The sequence below is a fragment of the Syngnathoides biaculeatus genome, chromosome 13, assembly GCF_019802595.1.
Source record: "Syngnathoides biaculeatus isolate LvHL_M chromosome 13, ASM1980259v1, whole genome shotgun sequence".
Classification (NCBI taxonomy): Eukaryota; Metazoa; Chordata; class Actinopteri; order Syngnathiformes; family Syngnathidae; genus Syngnathoides; species Syngnathoides biaculeatus.
This window is the reverse complement of record NC_084652.1, coordinates 16,368,846-16,386,667: the sequence shown is the minus strand read 5'-3', so window position 1 is coordinate 16,386,667 and position 17,822 is coordinate 16,368,846. Positions and strand designations below refer to the sequence as shown.

The 17,822-nt window shown below is 41.7% G+C and overlaps 1 protein-coding gene across 1 annotated transcript in view; it reads left to right on the top strand.

The window, feature by feature from the left end:
• LOC133511036 (contactin-associated protein-like 4) overlaps window positions 1-17,822 on the top strand; it is a 76,647-nt gene that overhangs the window by 38,894 nt on the left and 19,931 nt on the right. The window contains exons 5-15 of the mRNA XM_061839621.1: window positions 348-587; window positions 2,662-2,837; window positions 2,917-3,042; window positions 5,572-5,851; window positions 6,918-7,061; window positions 7,132-7,306; window positions 12,239-12,345; window positions 13,388-13,507; window positions 13,596-13,796; window positions 14,147-14,309; window positions 16,780-16,907. Coding sequence (XP_061695605.1) covers window positions 348-587; window positions 2,662-2,837; window positions 2,917-3,042; window positions 5,572-5,851; window positions 6,918-7,061; window positions 7,132-7,306; window positions 12,239-12,345; window positions 13,388-13,507; window positions 13,596-13,796; window positions 14,147-14,309; window positions 16,780-16,907 — 1,860 coding nt within the window. The remainder of the gene's footprint in view (window positions 1-347; window positions 588-2,661; window positions 2,838-2,916; window positions 3,043-5,571; window positions 5,852-6,917; window positions 7,062-7,131; window positions 7,307-12,238; window positions 12,346-13,387; window positions 13,508-13,595; window positions 13,797-14,146; window positions 14,310-16,779; window positions 16,908-17,822) is intronic.

The following is a 17,822-nucleotide window of genomic DNA, read 5'->3' as shown; positions in this document are numbered from 1 at the left end:
GCAGTTAGTGTTTCAAAGGAGCATTTCAAGCCAAGGGTTGGGTTTCAAATAAGGCTTGAAAAAAGTGTTTCGAGGCAATTTCTGGGTTTCAAACAAGTGTTCGGATTTCAAATTAGAGTTTCAAATCATAGTTAGGGTTTCAGGACATTGTAAGGTTTTAAGGGTTGGTTTTCCTATTTGTCTCGTTGTGGTTCTTCATGTACTTCTCTAAAGCAAACTGCGCTCAGTGCTCTTTGAGATTTTCCCTCTAAAAATGATCAAATAAGTCCTAAGTAAGCACACTTGTAACCAGCCTGCTCTTGAAGGTCTTCTCATTGGTGGACATGGTCGTGACTCATGCTCCTCAGCTTCTGACGTGATGTCGTTGGATGGCGAGGGCAGCATTGTGGCGTACTGGTGGAGCGGCGTGTCAAGGAGCTCATCCAGTGAAGAGGAGAAGGATAATGAGGAGGGGGTCTCGCTGAAGTTCAAGAGCCTGAAGAATTGTGGTACGCTGCTGCATGCTAAAGGAGCCTCGGGACTCGGACTCAGTGTGGAGCTGAAGGCGGGAAAAGTCATCATGGTGACCACAGGAGAACAGCAACAAGGTAACAACGTACAGTACTAACCAAACACAGCAAAGGGGTTTGAAACAAGGGAGAGGCCTTTAAGCCTGGGTTGAGGTTTCAAGTATGGCTTCAAGCCAAGGTTAGGGTTTCGCAAGTGTTTGGAGTTCAAAGCAGAGGTAAGGCTATAAAGTAGGGCTTTAAGTCAGATTTCAAGGTCGAGTTTTATTGTTTGCGGGTGCAGAGTGGGGCAAATGGTTTGATCTTAGGCCACACAGTTCTGAGGACCGGAGTTTAAATCCCAGCCCAGTTTGCATGTTCTCCTCGTGCCTGCGTGGGTTTTCTCCGGGCACTCTGGTTTCCTCCCACATCCCAAAACATGCAACATTAATTGGACACTCTAAATGGCCCATAGGTGTGATTGTGAGTGATCTGTCTGTGCCCTACGATTGACTGGCAACCAGTTCAGGGTGTACCCTGCCTCCTGCCCGTTAACAACTGCGATAGGCTCCACCACTCCCTGCGACTCTTGTGAGGGTAAGCGATACTAAAGATGGATGCATGGAGTTTCTCCAAAGTAGATGTAATATCCTTTGTGTGTCCTGCTTCAATTGTTAAAAGCCATACGATGAGCCACTGACTTACTTGTGAGTCCTGCTTTCACTTCAGACGTTTGTCATTAGCTTGGTGCGCTCGAGTGAAACTTGAAAATCAGATTTGCTATTCACTGCTCATATGCAATATTGTTTATGCAATAATGTTTTCTTTGACTGCTTTTGCCTGGAACGAATGTTTCATCTTCACACTTCTCCTGTTTATCAAAAACATTTGCATTTCATTGGAAAAATGCACACTTTAAAACTTTCCTATGACTAATACTATTCCCAATATCACTACTAGGAATTCCACTTCCAATTCCACATCTTCTACTACTTTCACTATGATGAATACAGTATCTAATACAAATCATCCTAATGAGATTTCTCATTGAACTATTCATTTGCTAAAACTAGTATGTTGACTCTGAGCAGTACTCCTCCTTCTCCTTCTTCTATAATCCTACTTGTACTAATACTCTTCTGGTATACTTCTACCAATGCTTAATGCTCCTGCTCATAGTGATACGACTGCAGGTACTATCATTACTGCTTCAATTGCTAATAGTACTACTCCAACAACAACTACTACTTCTACTCCTATTAGTAGTATTAGTTCCACTTTTGCTCATACTATTTCTACTAGTACAACTACTAGTTCCTCTTCCACTACCACTGCAACAACTACTGCTATCACTACTTCCATTTCAATGACTATAACTACTATTTCTACTCTCACTTCTTCTCATAATCATGCCCAGTCCAGGGACAAAATAAGATATTTATTCTTTGGATTGTAAATAAGTTGTTGACTTGAAGGCAAACACCCGCCTCCTCATTTTGAGACGAAGATGTTTTGTCCATCATCTTCTTTCTCGGTTTCCCCCCCGACACCAATGGATACATTTTTAATGACTGCGTTGGGTTTCTTCTGGAGCTTTTCCTTCCTTCGATCTCCCCACAGAGCCGGACCTGAGGGAACCTGGCCTTGCTAATTTGGAGCCGCCGACGCTCATCAAAGATTTATAGCGTCTCACGTTTGGCGTGAACGCCGGAATATTTGGCTTTGCATCTCCACTTTTTCTTCCTGTGATGATGAAGATGACGATGAGATACGACAACCCGACTTTCAACCTCCTGCTGGGAGACAACATTGTCTCCGGAATAAACAAAACTTTTTCTTGCAACTTTGTTTGATGTCTTGTTCGAAAGTTATTCTTCAGTTTTGTCTATTGTAGTTCTCAAATAACAAACAGCTCATATGATAAAAAAGTGTGTGAGACTTCTCACGCATTTTTTTAGGTGCCATGTACCGCACTTTGTGCTGAATTTAGCACCACTTATTTGAAACAATACCTGTAAGAAAAGGACACTGAATTCTGAACTAATCAAAGATGGAACACCCTACGGGATGGACTGTTTACAAATTTCAAGGATCACATTTTTTTAGGGATCCTGGTGAGGCACTTCTTCTAATGCAAGATCAACCTTGACAGCCTCTGTTTTTTTTCCCCTCCTAGCATGGACTTCCAGTCCCAGGCGTCTATATGTGGCTTCGTTGGGCAGCCTCTTGGATGACCAACAGTGGCACCTGCTGGCTATAGAATGTCACGCTGGTCGGTGCAACCTCACCGTGGACCAGCACAGGGAGACAGTGGACCTGCCGCCTAGTTTCCACCACTGGCGCATTCAGCAGGTTCTCCAAAAACCATTGCCGCCATCGGGCTTCTTGTCGGTCTGTCATGCTTCAGGTTCTCCATCTTGGTGTCTTCCAGCTGAACGTGGGCGGACTTCCCGGTATTCCCGACAGTTGGTTCCGAGGCTGCCTTGAGAATTTGGCGTACAACCAGCATAACCTGATCGCGATGGCCAGACGTGGCGACCGCCGAGCCACTGTGATGGTCAGTCCATGACGGCTTTCCTAATAAGGTCAAACGTCAAACGGAGAGACAGTGATGACCTTCCCATTTGTGCTAATTGGCTTCACATTTTGTGAGCAACATTTCAATAAATCTTGGCATTCCATGCAAACATTATAGATGGAATCCAAGCAATATTGTTTTACCTTTGTTGTGTTGAAAGTGGATGTGGTATGGGGACTGCAGTACTGGCCCCATCATGCAAATCCCTACTCGTCTTGACACAGGGAACTGGTTTCTCTCTCCTTTGATTAAAAATAAGACTTCCAATGATCATGTGTTAAAAATTCATCATAAAACGTCATGGCTGAAATAAATCTAGCAAGCAGGTGCACAGAAACATACAGTAGATACTTACTCTGGTTATTTTACCTCATCGCATCAGTTGTAGCATGGCAGAATAGGGGCATTATATTTTTTGCCTTACAGGTGCGCAGTTTATAAAGTAATTTTTACCCAAGTCATTATTAGAGGACACAAAGCAGATTAACATTAAAATTTGCGCTCACTGTACATTCACACCTACGGTGCACGGGCAATTATCATACCATGTTTTTGGAATGTGGGAGGAAACCTGGAGAACACCCATGGCGCCACAGGGAGAACGTGGACTTTCAGCAATGGCGAGGCCAAAATTTGAACAGGTCTAAGAACTGTGAAGCAGATGCGTTAACTGGTCATCCACTGTGGCGCCACTTTACAGCGAGAGAGCAGTAAAGTTTGGCTAGTTTATGGATAATTAGCTACGATGATAAAGTACTTTATCTATATAGCTATGAAATTAAGTTAGTACCTATCTATGACATAGGATTTTAAAACTGGTTACAAGCAATACAATTAAGATCATTCAGAAGTAAAATTAGGCTACTTTATGAAGATAGATGGATTGATATCCACAGAGCTATGAAATCAATGTAGTTCAAGGGTAGCTATAGCTTTGAAATAGATTAGATTTTTAAACTGGTAACAAGCTACGAAATTAAAGTAGCTCACCAGTAGCCGAGCGTAAAATGTAACATGCTGGGCTCTCTTTTGGTGAGCGATGTAAATCCAGCCCGGCGCGTGGCTTAGTTTTTCCATCCAGGTTGGCCCCAGTGTTGGTAAGTCCATGGACCAGTTCAAGCGGCACATTTACAAGAGGGATGTCTGGATTGCTGAGGTCGTGATCACAGCCGACTTCATTCATGTCCATCGAAGCGGCTCCTCTCATCCTCTTTAAATGCGGCTCACAAGTGCACACCATGACAGTTTTTGACATGACAAAAGAATAAACGGGTCCGGGAGGATGACGCAAAGTACGTTTTATACGGAAATGCGAGCAGACCACCACGGGCGGATGATGTAAAATTGGCATTGCAGGAGATCACAGATCAATGCTGTAAAGTTGGCACTTGGAGACCGCCCTCACCACTCCCTGCCGTGATTGTTTGTATGCCCAACCCCCGTAAGTGTGCCTGGCAGTTGCAGTACATAAAAATGATGATGATTTTCATAAAATTCAATAATGATTGAGAGTTTGAGAGCTCCCACGCCGGAGATACACTGTTTGCAAAAATGGAGCCCTTTATTCCAACTCCAAGGCTAGTTAGATGCTAATCTTCCTAGCTATGAAATGATAACATTGTCTATAATTCTAATAGAAGCATGATTATTCATGGTGTCATTTAATGATGACATTTGAAAAATTAGTTTTTCCATCTTAGCATTAATTAATAAATGGGATCTTGCCATCTGACGGCCCTGATACATAGATTATGTTTACAACTTATTGACTTTTTATGATAGCGATGGGGAAAGGAGTCTCTCAGCATAACATCTCCATATTGGCCATTTGGACCTCAGCAGCTTTTGAAAATTCATACTCACCGGGGAGCATTGCCACGGGAAAAAAAGTTCACACAAAAATGATGAATACTGGGGGAAGAAAGTGGAGCTATTCGCATGCTCCGTTAACGATCCAATGGAGGCTCTTCGAGGGATGATTTCTCTAAACGACAGGCAGTGTATATGTGCATATGGAGACGGGGCAGGAGCTTGTTTTTCTCTCCAATTCTTTGTATGGCCCTCCTGAACCTGAATTTATGTAAATTGACCCACAAACATACTTTAAGTGACATCATCAGGGCAATGGAACTTTTGAGGACTGGTAGCATGAAGTTTGAGAGGCGGCAGAGAGGAAAAAAAAAGACAACAAAAAGCATTTACTGCCTTTGTTACATAACAGTTGAATGTGCATCTATTCTGTATTACGACTAAACTTAACTTCACCCCACCATAAACAACCTGTCTATGACCCCCCCCCCCCCCCCAACACCACCAGTTTTGTGTTGCTAATGCAATTGGCTGCTCATGGTTATGCTAATGTTGCTAATGTCACATTTAAGGAGACTCACTGATGAGGAGCGCAGTGACCCACGGTCACAAAGACACGCCCCCACCCCACCCAACGCCCCACAGTTGATTAATATTCATCCTTATGCTGCTTTGATTTTTTTTTTTTTTGTCTCCCAGGGCAATGTCACCTTCACGTGTGCCCAGCAGACTCTGGCTGTGGCTGCCACCTTCCCCGGGCCCCAAGGCTTCCTCCAGTTGCCAGGAGCAAGGGTGGCAGACTCGGCACCCGCTGCAGGAGTGTCCGTGGGGTTTCAGTTCCGCACGTGGAACCGGGAGGGCCTCCTGTTCACCTTCCAGCTTCCTCGGCTGGGTGTCGTCATCTGGGTGTACCTGAGCGACAGCCGGCTCAGGCTGCGGGTACAGAAGGCTGGCAAGGTGGTGCTGGAGCTCAAGGCAGGTCAGTACGAAGCATGAAATATATGTTCTCCCCGTGCACGCCCACATTCCAGAAACATGCACGATGTGGGTTAGGGTTCAGTTGGCGTTATTGTTATCTTAGAATTAAATTTGAGTAAGGTCCGGTATCTCTATCTGCTGTGGCTCTCTGTGACTTTAGAATATAGATCATGAGGATGTAATTGAAATAATCAGTTAGTTATTTTGTTTTTGAAATGTACAGTAATTATAAATTTGAATATCACATTGCTCTTGTAAAAAAAAAAATCTTTTCAATATGTGTGTCACATGGTGCCATTATTTGTGGAGCAGTTTCACCTCCTGTAGGCAAACTGGAAAAATCCACAAGAAAAAAAAGAGTAGAATATTTAATGTTCTGTGGTATATGAGCATTATTAAAAAGAAACATTGTTCACGCCTCTTATATGACAAGTTACAATGTGTGGGTGTGTGGGGGGGGGTAGTGGGGTTATATCAGCATCCCTAATGTGCTGACGCTGTATGCTGAGGCTCAGGAGCAAAATCACATTAACAAGACAAAATAAACATTTTAATTGGCTATTACTTTCCAAATCTATAGTTTGTATTTTCCAGTGAAGTAGTCCTCTTGGATTCAAGTTGACTGTTATCGACACTCCACCCAAGATAAAATGATGACGGAACACAGAAGCACTTGGTATTTATGGTTCGCTCCAGGCGGATTGTTGAAGTTTGGCTTTATTTAATGACTTTGCTGACATTAAAATTTGGAGTTCTCCATAGCTATTCATTGATTTCATAAATGCGACACACTAGAGCTTTTTTTTTTTTTTATACAGGTAGAAAAACTCACTTTAGATGTCAAAAGGGTTTTGTTGCTCCTGGTGTTCTTTTCTGTGAGAGAATGGTTCTTGAGGATTTAAGGTTGTCAATTCTGAGTTAGCGCTAACTTTGAGTTCTTATTAGATATTGATAAAACCAGGATCAAAGTCAGTGTTGTGGTTATGTTCTGTGCCTTCACAATTTAAATGTAAAGAAAGAAAATGCTTACAATACTTGATTGGGAGTCTGTGTGGACCGGTTGTCAGGTTCTGGTCTGGACGACGGTCAGTGGCATTCGGTGGATTTGAAGTCCAGACAAGGACACCTGAGCGTCAGCGTGGACAAAGATGACACGGCTCAATCCAGCCCTTCCTTCACCGTCGCGATGGAGAAGGACCTCTTCTTCGGTGGTAGGCGTACATCTGACAAGCTTCTCCGACATCATATGCAGTCAAATTTCAAAGGTTATGTTCTGTTGAGGATGTCCTGTGGAGGATGAGAGGAGGGAGGACTGCAGGAACCCTTTTACCGCTTTCCAGGGTTGCCTCCGCCAACTGACTGTGGACCAGCAACAAGTAGACCTCATCTTGGTGCAGCAAAGGATGCTGGGAAACTACAGTGGCCTCCTGATTGACACCTGTGGGATCATTGACAGGTCGGTTTTTAATGCGGAATTCAGTCCGTGCTAGTCTAAGTTTTTAGGTTGCTAGCTAAATAACATGTTGACTGGAATGAATATCCTACACGATTATAATACATCATATTTGCATCATAGGTAATATTGTATACATTTGACTGTTGTAACATCTCCGTCATATTTAATATTTCTCCACCTTTAATGGACTTTATATATATATATGATATTTAATTTTCCATATACGGGGCTTGACATTAATGCACACCAACGGGTGAAGCTGATACTAAGGCAATATTGAATCATAAAAATGAGAGAGATACGCCGACTATGATAAAGAACCGCTTTATTTTCGGGAAAAGTAGCAAACACTGGCGAGTAGTACAAATGAGTGACAAGGATGAAAGTGCCTAACAATGACACGGCACTTGCTCATGGTTTTTGAATAAATAATGTAACAGTTAGTTAACAACAAAATAAAAATGGTGGATGAGCACACAGTCTGTTGACACTACTACTAGTGAATAATTAACATAAATAAATCATTGTTAGCAATGATTTAAAAAAAATGCCACTTGACATGCTGGGGATTGCAGTGTCTTTATCTTTCGGCTTGTCCCGTTAGGGGTCGCCACAGCGTGTCATACTGCAATATGTGAATTTCATTTTTGTAAAAATGCCAAGAAAGCCTACTAGAGCGCACCTGGTTATGAGCCTCACCCAGTACATTTGTAAAGGAAATACCATTTGCTACATACATACGCCACAGCTGTGTAAAAGCCGCAAGTGCCCATATTGAAACCCACATTGAAACACCAGATATACAAGAAAGACGGCACACAGAGAATTTAACGCTTGCGCCACCCCAACACTAGCGATGCGCTAACATGGCCGGTTAAAAAAAAACATACCGGTAACAATCACTGAGACACGGCAGTAACACGATAGTGCAGCACTAACAGGATCAGAGTGGTAAAAGTCACTTCCTCGGCACATATATTCCACCGGTCTCACTCTTACCTTTTCCGCCCGAGTGCCCCCTTGCGGCCGTTAGAAAAAATGCACAAATTAGCCGCATCACTGCATAAACCGCAGGGTTGAAAGCGTGTGAAAAATGTTGCAGCTCATAGGCCGGAAAACACGGTACAAAGTTCTCAAATGTTACGTAACGTCTGTATTTTGTCACGGAAATCACTGAACACTGACTCGTCGCGGCCGTAACGCAGACTGTTCTTGATATTCGGGTAAAACAAATCCAGCGTCCGGGATGACCGACAAGGATGTAAAAAAAAAATCATAAAATGAACTTGAAATACATATTTAATAATATTATGATATTTTATATTATGCCTGTGGCTGCCACGCCGTGGAGGTGACCGTTCACTTTGCATCCATTGTCAAACAGTGTAAGTCACTAATTATCACCCTCACGTCGGCAAATAAATTCCATATCTTTATCACAAAGGGAGGCCGAGGAGTGGGAAGGCATGATGCTAATTGCTACGCTATTGTGTCATGAAGTTGCAAAACAGTAATTAATATTCTTAATTTAATATTTTATACAACTATCATTTACCATAATGATATTTTATATAATGTTCTGTCGCCTCCAATGCAGCAAGTTGTTGTTCTTGCTGTTTTTACGTGTCACTTGAACCACATGGTGTCAATCCGGCCACAGACTCTCAGTCAGAGCGCTAACATCACATGGCGTGATACCGCCGAAGCAGAACTAATTGTTGAGCTTGGTCTGGCTGACGAACCGGCTCGCAATTAATGCAACGCTCACAACAATTAGCAAACTGTCTGATGTAAAAAAAGGACAACAACAAAAAAACATGCGGCTGGAAACGTGTGGGGAATAAAACGAGCTAACGCTTTAACGAAGCAAGCTGATGTCCTTGCCTAGGTCACAATTCCTCCATTTTGCATCAATTGTGTTGTTAGTGGTTAGCGCGTAACAGCCATATGCTTCGTGGACGCATTGATTGAAGTGAACGCAAGTCAGGTGGAAAATGTCGTTTTTCAACGGCGGGCCAGTGTGGTAGTCTGACTCCATGGGAGCTTATTATTACGCCTCCACTCCAATATCCTTACTGTTGCGTGTCAGGAAAAGAAACGCCACCCAAGTTTTCAGTCGGGTCAAATGAAGTAAAAGTCAAATTGAACCTCTCAAGATTTGTACTTTGTTCTTTCTTTTTTTTCTCCTATAATATACAGTATACCACTGTGTGATTGGCTGGCAACCAGTTCATGGTGTACTCTGCCTCCTGTCCGTAGTTAGCTGGGTAGGGTTCAGCACTGCCGTGACCCTTATGAGGATAAGTGGGTCAGATAATGGATGGTTGGATACTCTGTACTACTATACTATACTCTATACCAGGGATGGGCAACTTACAGCTTGCGGGCCATATCTGGCCCATTGACCAATTCAATATGGCCCGCCAATGATTGATACAGAATTGCCTGAACCATCCCAAAATCATGACTACACTCACTTGTCTGTAATGCTGACTGGTCCCCCTCGGTTGTGCTGTAATGCCCTTTAGTTCCACCAGTTGGAAAGTCCGGTGATACTTTCAATTGACGTTGGCCGTTCTGTTTTGAATTTGCTTCCACTTTGAACTCTTCCACCACCTACAGTGGACCAAAGAAAAATACTCTAATGTCAAAAGTGAATACACAGGAGTATTTCTGCATCTTCAGAAACAAGAGAAGCAATGCAGCCATTTCCCCAACAGGGTAACGAGTTTGTTTCTCAGCAAAGCACAGTAGTATGCTGATGATTCATTTCCCCAACGTTTGCAAGCAGTTTAGATCACACCCAATTTGCAGGTCTGTGTATTGTGGCGAGAAGGGGATTGCTGACTCTTGACTCTACAATGCACAGTGATGGTAAAAAACACATAAAAGTGAAAAGAAATGCACAATGTCACTATCATCATACTTTTTGTCTTCATTTGTAAGAAGTGTATTTTTCATTTTTACTTTTTAAATTTACATATAAACAATACCGTTTTATTCGTGCGCTAACTTTGCAGTACATTGTGCGTTAGCCCGACGTGGGCTGTCATAAATTGGTCATGGAAGTTAAGGACTGTCTAACTGAAGGATTTACAATACTGTGAAAAAGTGAGAACTTTCAACTTCATTGTAGTCCATACTGTGAGCAGGTTTAACTCGCTGCACAGGTTATGTCACCTAATTGCGTGCTTCTCGCGCCCGATCACCCAGAATTTTACTAACTAAACAGCTGCATAATCTTGTCACCTATCTATCTATCTATCTATCTATCTATCTATCTATCTATCTATCTATCTATCTATCTATCTATCTATCTATCTATCTATCTATCTATCTATCTATCTATCTATCTATCTATCTATCTATCTATCTATCTATCTATCTATCTATCTATCTATCCATCTATCTATCTATCTATCTATCTATCTATCTATCTATCTATCAGTTAAGAGTCTTTCGAGAAATATACCGGGGATAATGTACTGTTCTGTGTTGTCACGTCACTTCTGTACTAAGAGGTATCTAAATTATTGGTTTATGTTTCAATTCATGTTTCAATCTCACCGATGTGGAAGCAGGTTATAATAAACATTCTTTTAGGATATGTATGTACATATGGGTGGCACGGTGGATCAGCTGGAAAGCGTTGGCCTCACAGTTCTGAGAACCTGGGTTCAATCCCAGCCCTCCTTGTGTAGAGTTTGCTTGTTCTCCCTGTGCCTCCGTGGGTTTTCTCTGGGCACACAAGTTTCCTCCTACATCCCAAAAACATGGAACATTAATTGAACATTCTAAAATTGCCCCTAGATTGTGAGTGTGGCTGTTTGTCTCCATGTGCCCTGTGATTGGCTGGCAACCAGTTCAGGGTGTACCTTGCTCGTTGACAGCTGGAATAGGCTCCAACACTCCCTGCAACCCTTGTGAGGATAAGCGGCTAAGAAAATGAATGGATGCATATACATGAACACATAAAAAAAGATGAAATCAGACACCAAACCTGTATGAAAAGCTGCAGGAATATTATAAATAAAATCCTTTTTTGGGGTGGGGGGTTAATGATGTCAAATTTAAATCAGTTTGAAATATTCCCTTGCAGGCTTATTAGTGCAAAAAAAAAAAACATTGGAAAAAGCAGAGAAATAATTGAAGCAGTCCTTTAAAATGTAAAACATTGAATATGTTAATTTTTGTTTATATCATGGCTTTTGCTTAATTCATTTTGTCAATTTATATGCTTTGGTATAATTACTTGTGTAGGATCATGTTTAGTTTCCAAGTGCAAGTTATCTGCACTGGTGTCAAAATACACACACCTGAAAACATAAAACCATTTTTTTTGGGGGGGGTGTTAATTTTATAGTTTTTTATACTTAATTACAAAGGATGCAAATGAGATCAGGCTTGTCATATGCTTTTCATGTTATATCCGAAACAGATCAATAGAAAAAAACGTACTCAAAACAGATGGTGCTTAGATGAGCGCCACTCATATCTTTCTCATAGAATGTCTGATGTTATTTGATTTTGTTTGATTGTCACGTCACTTTTAAGTCTGACTGCCCTTAGCCAAGGTTGTTACCATACAATAACAATCAACCACTAAAAACAAAAAAGGACTACAGAGATTTCATCATCTACTTGTGCTCTGACGATTACAACATTTTTATCCGATATAAGTTGCTCAGCACTTTTTTTGGGCATCATATAAAATAACTAAAATAATGAGAAACTCTGAAATAGAACAGAACAGAAATCCGAATTAAAAAAATAAACTGTACTTTATTTAGTAAAATCATTAACATCCGAGATAGTCATTATTTCATACGTCCTAACTCTCCAAACTTTTTCAATATTCGACCATCAACATTTCCCCATGAGTAATATTTCATCTGTATTTATGTTATTATTATTTTTTCTTCATATTTTCAGGTGTTCTCCGAGTCGCTGCGAGCACGGCGGGCGCTGCACTCAATCCTGGACGCACTTCCACTGCAACTGCAGCGACAGCGGCTATGGTGGCGCCACCTGCCACAGCTGTGAGTCACTGCGCTGCCAGGGTCATAAGTAAAAATAGTGGAAAATACGTAAAAAAAAAAAAAAAGAAAAAAGAAAAGAAAAAGAAAGAGGCCCTGCAAGGTCAAGCCAAGTCAGCACACTGCAATATTTCATTTGGATCAGCTGCTGCATTTATTTCGAAGTCACGTGTTGATGAAGACCCTAAAATGTCTTTCGTTTTTGTAAAAAACCTTGAGTTGACGAATGTCTTTCATGTTTTCAATAGCCCCCAAATATTATGACCCAAAACATGTTCTGCATGAACAAAATGTCACGTGCTACCTTCACAGAAGACACTAAATTGTCCTGAACTTTTATGAAAAGAATAAAATAATTTAAAGGCCAAAAAAGTGTCCTTTACAAAAATGTATGTTCAGCTTGTTGGATGCTCTAACAATAAAAACCCTGTATGTTCATGAAAGACGTCAAAAGAGAAAACATTTACCAAAATGCATATGTTAACTCAGTGTTTCCACAGGTACTTATGCAGCTTTTTGGAGATGAAATTTTCGCACACACACACACACACACATACACACACACACACACACACACACATGCACACGCACATGCAGCACCCCCCCCCCCCAACAGTAGAACAACAGCTGGGTGTAACTTAATAATTGAAAGTCTTCATGGTAATTCATTTTGTGCCGCCCCCCATCATAACACCACACTACGGGACGCACCCCCCAGTTTGAAAACCACTTGACTAAAGTTTACTAAAAATTTAGGTTCGTTGAAGGCCCTAAATGTTATGAAATAATACCCAGTATGTTTGTTGAAGCCCCAAAATGTGTTCAACATTTTTGAAAATGAGTGTTCACATTCATATGAACACAAACCTTTGCTGTCACGTAGGGGGCCACAAAATGTCGTTCCTTAGGCGTCGATTGGCCCGCAGGCCTTGGCTTTTACACCCCTGTTCTAAAGAGTCCAGGCAAAAAAGTAATTCCTGAGGTTTATTGAACTGAACCTTGCGGGATGCCATTCAGTAAACCTTTCTACTTCTTTTGCTGCTAGCGGTGTATGAACAATCCTGCGAGGCATACAAACACAATGGCAACACATCGGGATATTTCTATATTGACGTGGATGGCAGCGGACCCATCAAACCTCAACTGGTTTACTGCAACATGACAGGTGTGGCACACACTGTTTAAAAATAAATAAATAAATAAATAATGCATTTATGCATTTGTTTTTCTTTATCCTCCATTTTATCTGCCAGAGGAGAACACCTGGATGGAGATCCGACACAACAACACCGAGCTGACCACAGTGAATCCATCAAGCGGTGACCATCAGTACCTGGTTCAGCTGGACTATTCTGCCAGCGAGGAGCAGCTGTTGGCCGTTATCAGCCAATCAGATCACTGCGAACAGGAAATGGCCTACCATTGCAGGAAGTCCCGCCTCCTCGACACTCCGGGTGAGGCTCTATTTGGTTTACCAGGCACAGTCTGTAAAGAAGCGTGACAGTAGAAGAGTCTTTAAAGATAAGTTCAGAAATAAGAGTTTGGACCCTGGAGAGTTGGGAAAGGAGAGACCTGAAAGATAAGCTGGGAAAATAAAAGTATGAAAAAGTATATTCTGGAAAAGAGGAACCCAACAGTTAAGAGTGGAAAAATTTCAAATCAGAAACAAGGATTCCTAGATGAGTCAGTACAGAATCCCCCAAAAATTCTGAACAGAATAGTCCGAATAAGATCCAATCATATGACCGGTAATATCAGAAGAGAAGCTGTTTTATGACTTCTTCATGTTTGTGGTCAATTCAAGATGGGTCCCCCTTGAGCTGGTGGATCGGCGGCGCTGTCCCGGGTGGACGTCAGAATTATTGGGCCGGAGCTCAGCCGGGCAGCCGGCAGTGTGCTTGCGGCCTGCAGGGAGACTGCTTGGATCCCAAACGCTACTGCAACTGCGATGCTGACAGCGCAGAATGGTACCTATATCGAATAGTCCGCCAATCCCTTTTCCGTACCGCTTTTCCTCAGGAGGGTCGCGGGCTTGCTGGCGCCAATCCCATCTGTGTCGGGGCGAGAAGTGGGGGACACCCTGAACTGGAACATTCGCACTCACATAATTCGTGTTTTTGCGACGTTGGAGAAAACCCAAGCACCCAAAGAAAACTCTAACCAATCAGCCACTGTGCCCACCGGGTAGTCAAGAATGGAATGATTAAAGTCCCCGTAAAGTGAAAGTTATGAACATGAAAGTATGAACAAAATTTGATGATGAACGATTTTAAAAAAATTGCTTATAAAATTACACTTCAAATTCAATTTGTTGTTTTTGTCTGAGGTTATGCTGTGGGTCTTCCCGCTGAAAAGCACGCAACCCTCCGCTTGTCAATCGAACACCAGACATCATTCCTATGCTTACACAGTCCAAAATGTTTGAACAGCGAAAATATACACTCTTATGAAAGGTAGAATATGAGGCCCCGTAGCTCAGTGGTTAGAACACTGGCTTGGTAAACCAGCGATTGTGGATTCATATCCCACTGGGGCCTCCGCTCCCTGCGAAGGGTTGCAGTTGCTTGAGGAAGAGCTTGACACGCTGTGGTGACCCCGAAAGGGACAAGCTGAAAGAAACTTACTTAATGATAGATAGAATATATTCTGCCACCTCATTGTGGGGATTTTACATGCTGCGACAAGGTAGCTATCGGGTAAGACCTTTCCCCCCACTTTTCTGCCTTTCTCTGTGTGACGTGTCCACACTCACAGCCAGCAATAAGGCACTCTAACGTGGCCACGCCATCAGACTGTTTAAAGGAAAGATACATTTTTGGGGTGTAAATATAAGCTAGCGTTCAGTTTTCATGATTACTTCTCATTAGTTGTGGAGTGGAGAGACGATCGGACCGGTTATGATCCGATATGTTTTGTTTAGGTCTACATCTATTCTGTGGGAACGGCACAATCTAGCCCACATGAGGCCACAGTATTCAGCGGAGGATTGACACAGTGCCAGGGTTGTTTGTCTCATTGTTTTGGGGTCAGCACCCCAACTGGTGGCGGTAGTGGTAAGTTTACTCTGAGCTTTTTCCGTGATGCGTCTTGAGACATGCTCTTTGTCTTCTATGGAGGGTTACTCGTAGATAAATAGGGAACAAGTGGTCTCTCAGATTGTTATTGCTCTTTATTTTTAATTTTCTGTTGGCTTGATGATTGTTCAGGTGGCTCTTGCTTGGTTTTGTGTTCAGGTATCGTTTCTTGTAGCATTCTCAAAGTGTGGTTAGCATTTGAGTGTCTTTCTCCCGTAGTTGTTCCAGTACTCTGGCTGATGGTTTGTGTGGACATTAGACAAAATTGGATCTAATACAGAGCCCTGCGGAAGTCCATTGTTTTGTGTGTCCCATCTATTCCTTTTGCCGTTCATCTCAACATAAAGGTGTCGATTTTTAAGCAAAGATTCAATTATGCAAACCAAGGTGGAATATGTTTCATTTGGGTGACTTGAAATATTTTTGTACTGCCTGCGTATCTTATACACAGACATATTGACAAGAACAGTATAACCACTGATGCAAACAAACTCACTTCCAGTAAATTGTTTTATTGTCGAGGAGGGAACACTCATGCGTGCAGAGTGCATTACTTAGAACTGCTTTCGTGCCCCCCACCAAATGAGGATAACGGTTATGGTTTCATGCATTCAAGGTTTATATACATTAAATATGACGTTATGCGACATTAAATATGTAAATGCCTGCGATTGGCTGGAGACCAGTTTAGCGTGTACCCCGCCTCTTGCCCAAGGATAGCTTGTGACCCTTGTGAGGATTAGCTGTACAGAAAAGGACGAATATGTAAAAGCGAAATGAGTTGTGTAGCACATAAAATATGTATAGCCAATAAATATGTTTGTGCTGTATAAAACAAATATTATGTAAATCTTATATGAGAAGTGTTTGTAGAAGTGTATGTATCTAGTGTAAAACTAACATAGGGTCTTTAATAAACTTGCAAGTTTTTCCTGTAAATATTAAAGATATATTTTAGTCTTTGAGAACGTAACAAATGCTATTCCATAAACAATGAACACTTTTTGCTTTCAGCATTCAGTTTGCAAGGTGTTTTTTCATAACAATGTAAAACTTTTACCGTCTTCAACTAACCGAACATCCATTTTTTATGACTAGACCGTAAATTACTGCCTTCTGCGCCTTTGCTCTTTGCAACCTCCTCGTATGTTTTATTCACACTGTTAGCGCCTGGCCTTTGCATTTTATTTCTCAGTTCCAGCATCTACTTCTAGTGGCTAAACATTGAAGTATTTATGACAAGATGCTACATTTTGGTCCTGGATTGAATTAACACAGACGTGTATGAAATGATACACGTCAATAACAAACTGGTGAACGTGGTTTATAAAACCGTATACTGTATATATTTTCCTTTCTGCAGGGCTGAGGACACAGGCCTGCTGATCCACAAGGAGAGCCTCCCTGTTCGCTCCCTGATACTAGGCGACGTGAGGCGGACCGGCTCAGAGGCTGCCTACCGGGTGGGGCCACTGCGTTGCCATGGCGACAGTAAGTCCAGTCACCTATGTATGTAAATAAATAAATCATGCATACAGTAGAGAACCCCAGGAGAAACATTCATACGTGTTAGTCAAGTAAAGTCAGATTGGGGGAGGGGAGAAGCAGGGGTGACTGTAGAGCAGTTAAGCCGTCGGACTGTGACCAAAGGGCTCGAGGTTTGATTCCCACATATGCATTTGATCTTTAATCTGAAAAAGAACCGTCAGAAATGAGGATTCCAAATGGAATAGTCAGAGTTGAAGAATTCGACAAAAAGAGTCTGAAAACAAAAACTATGATTTGAAGAGTCAGAGTGGAAGAGTTTGAAAACAAGAGTCTGACTGCAAGAGTGAGTCAGACAAAAAATGGGCATAAAAGAACAATCTTGAATGTTTGACAATTAAGAGTCTGGAAAAAAGGAATGAGAAAACAAAAATTTGTATCAGAGAGTCCAAGAAGAGTCTGATTTAATGATGTGGACCAAAAAAAAAAAATCAAAAAGTTGAAGAAGAATCTGGAAAAGAAACGTCCAAATCGAAGAGTGAGCCAAAGAGTCAGAAAAGAAGAATATGAATGATGAGTAAAAGTCAAAGTGTCTGAAAATAAGTCTAATCAAAGCAAAAATAATAAAAAAAAGAGTGAATGAAAGAGTTTGAGAAGAAAGAGTTTGAAAGAGTTTGAATTAAAGAGTCCAAGAAGAAAAACTAAGTGGGAGAAGAAGAGTCTTAACCTAAGAGTCTGTGTTGCATACTTTGAATTGAAGAGTCCAAATTAAGGAGGCTGAATTGAAAAAATCGGCGGGAGTCTTCACAAGAGTCAGAGAAGAAGGGTCCAAATAAATAAAAAAATAAAATAAGAAAAAGAATTCGTAAAGTCCAAGTCAAAGATTCAGAGAAGAAGAGTCAGACAAAAAAACTAAACAAA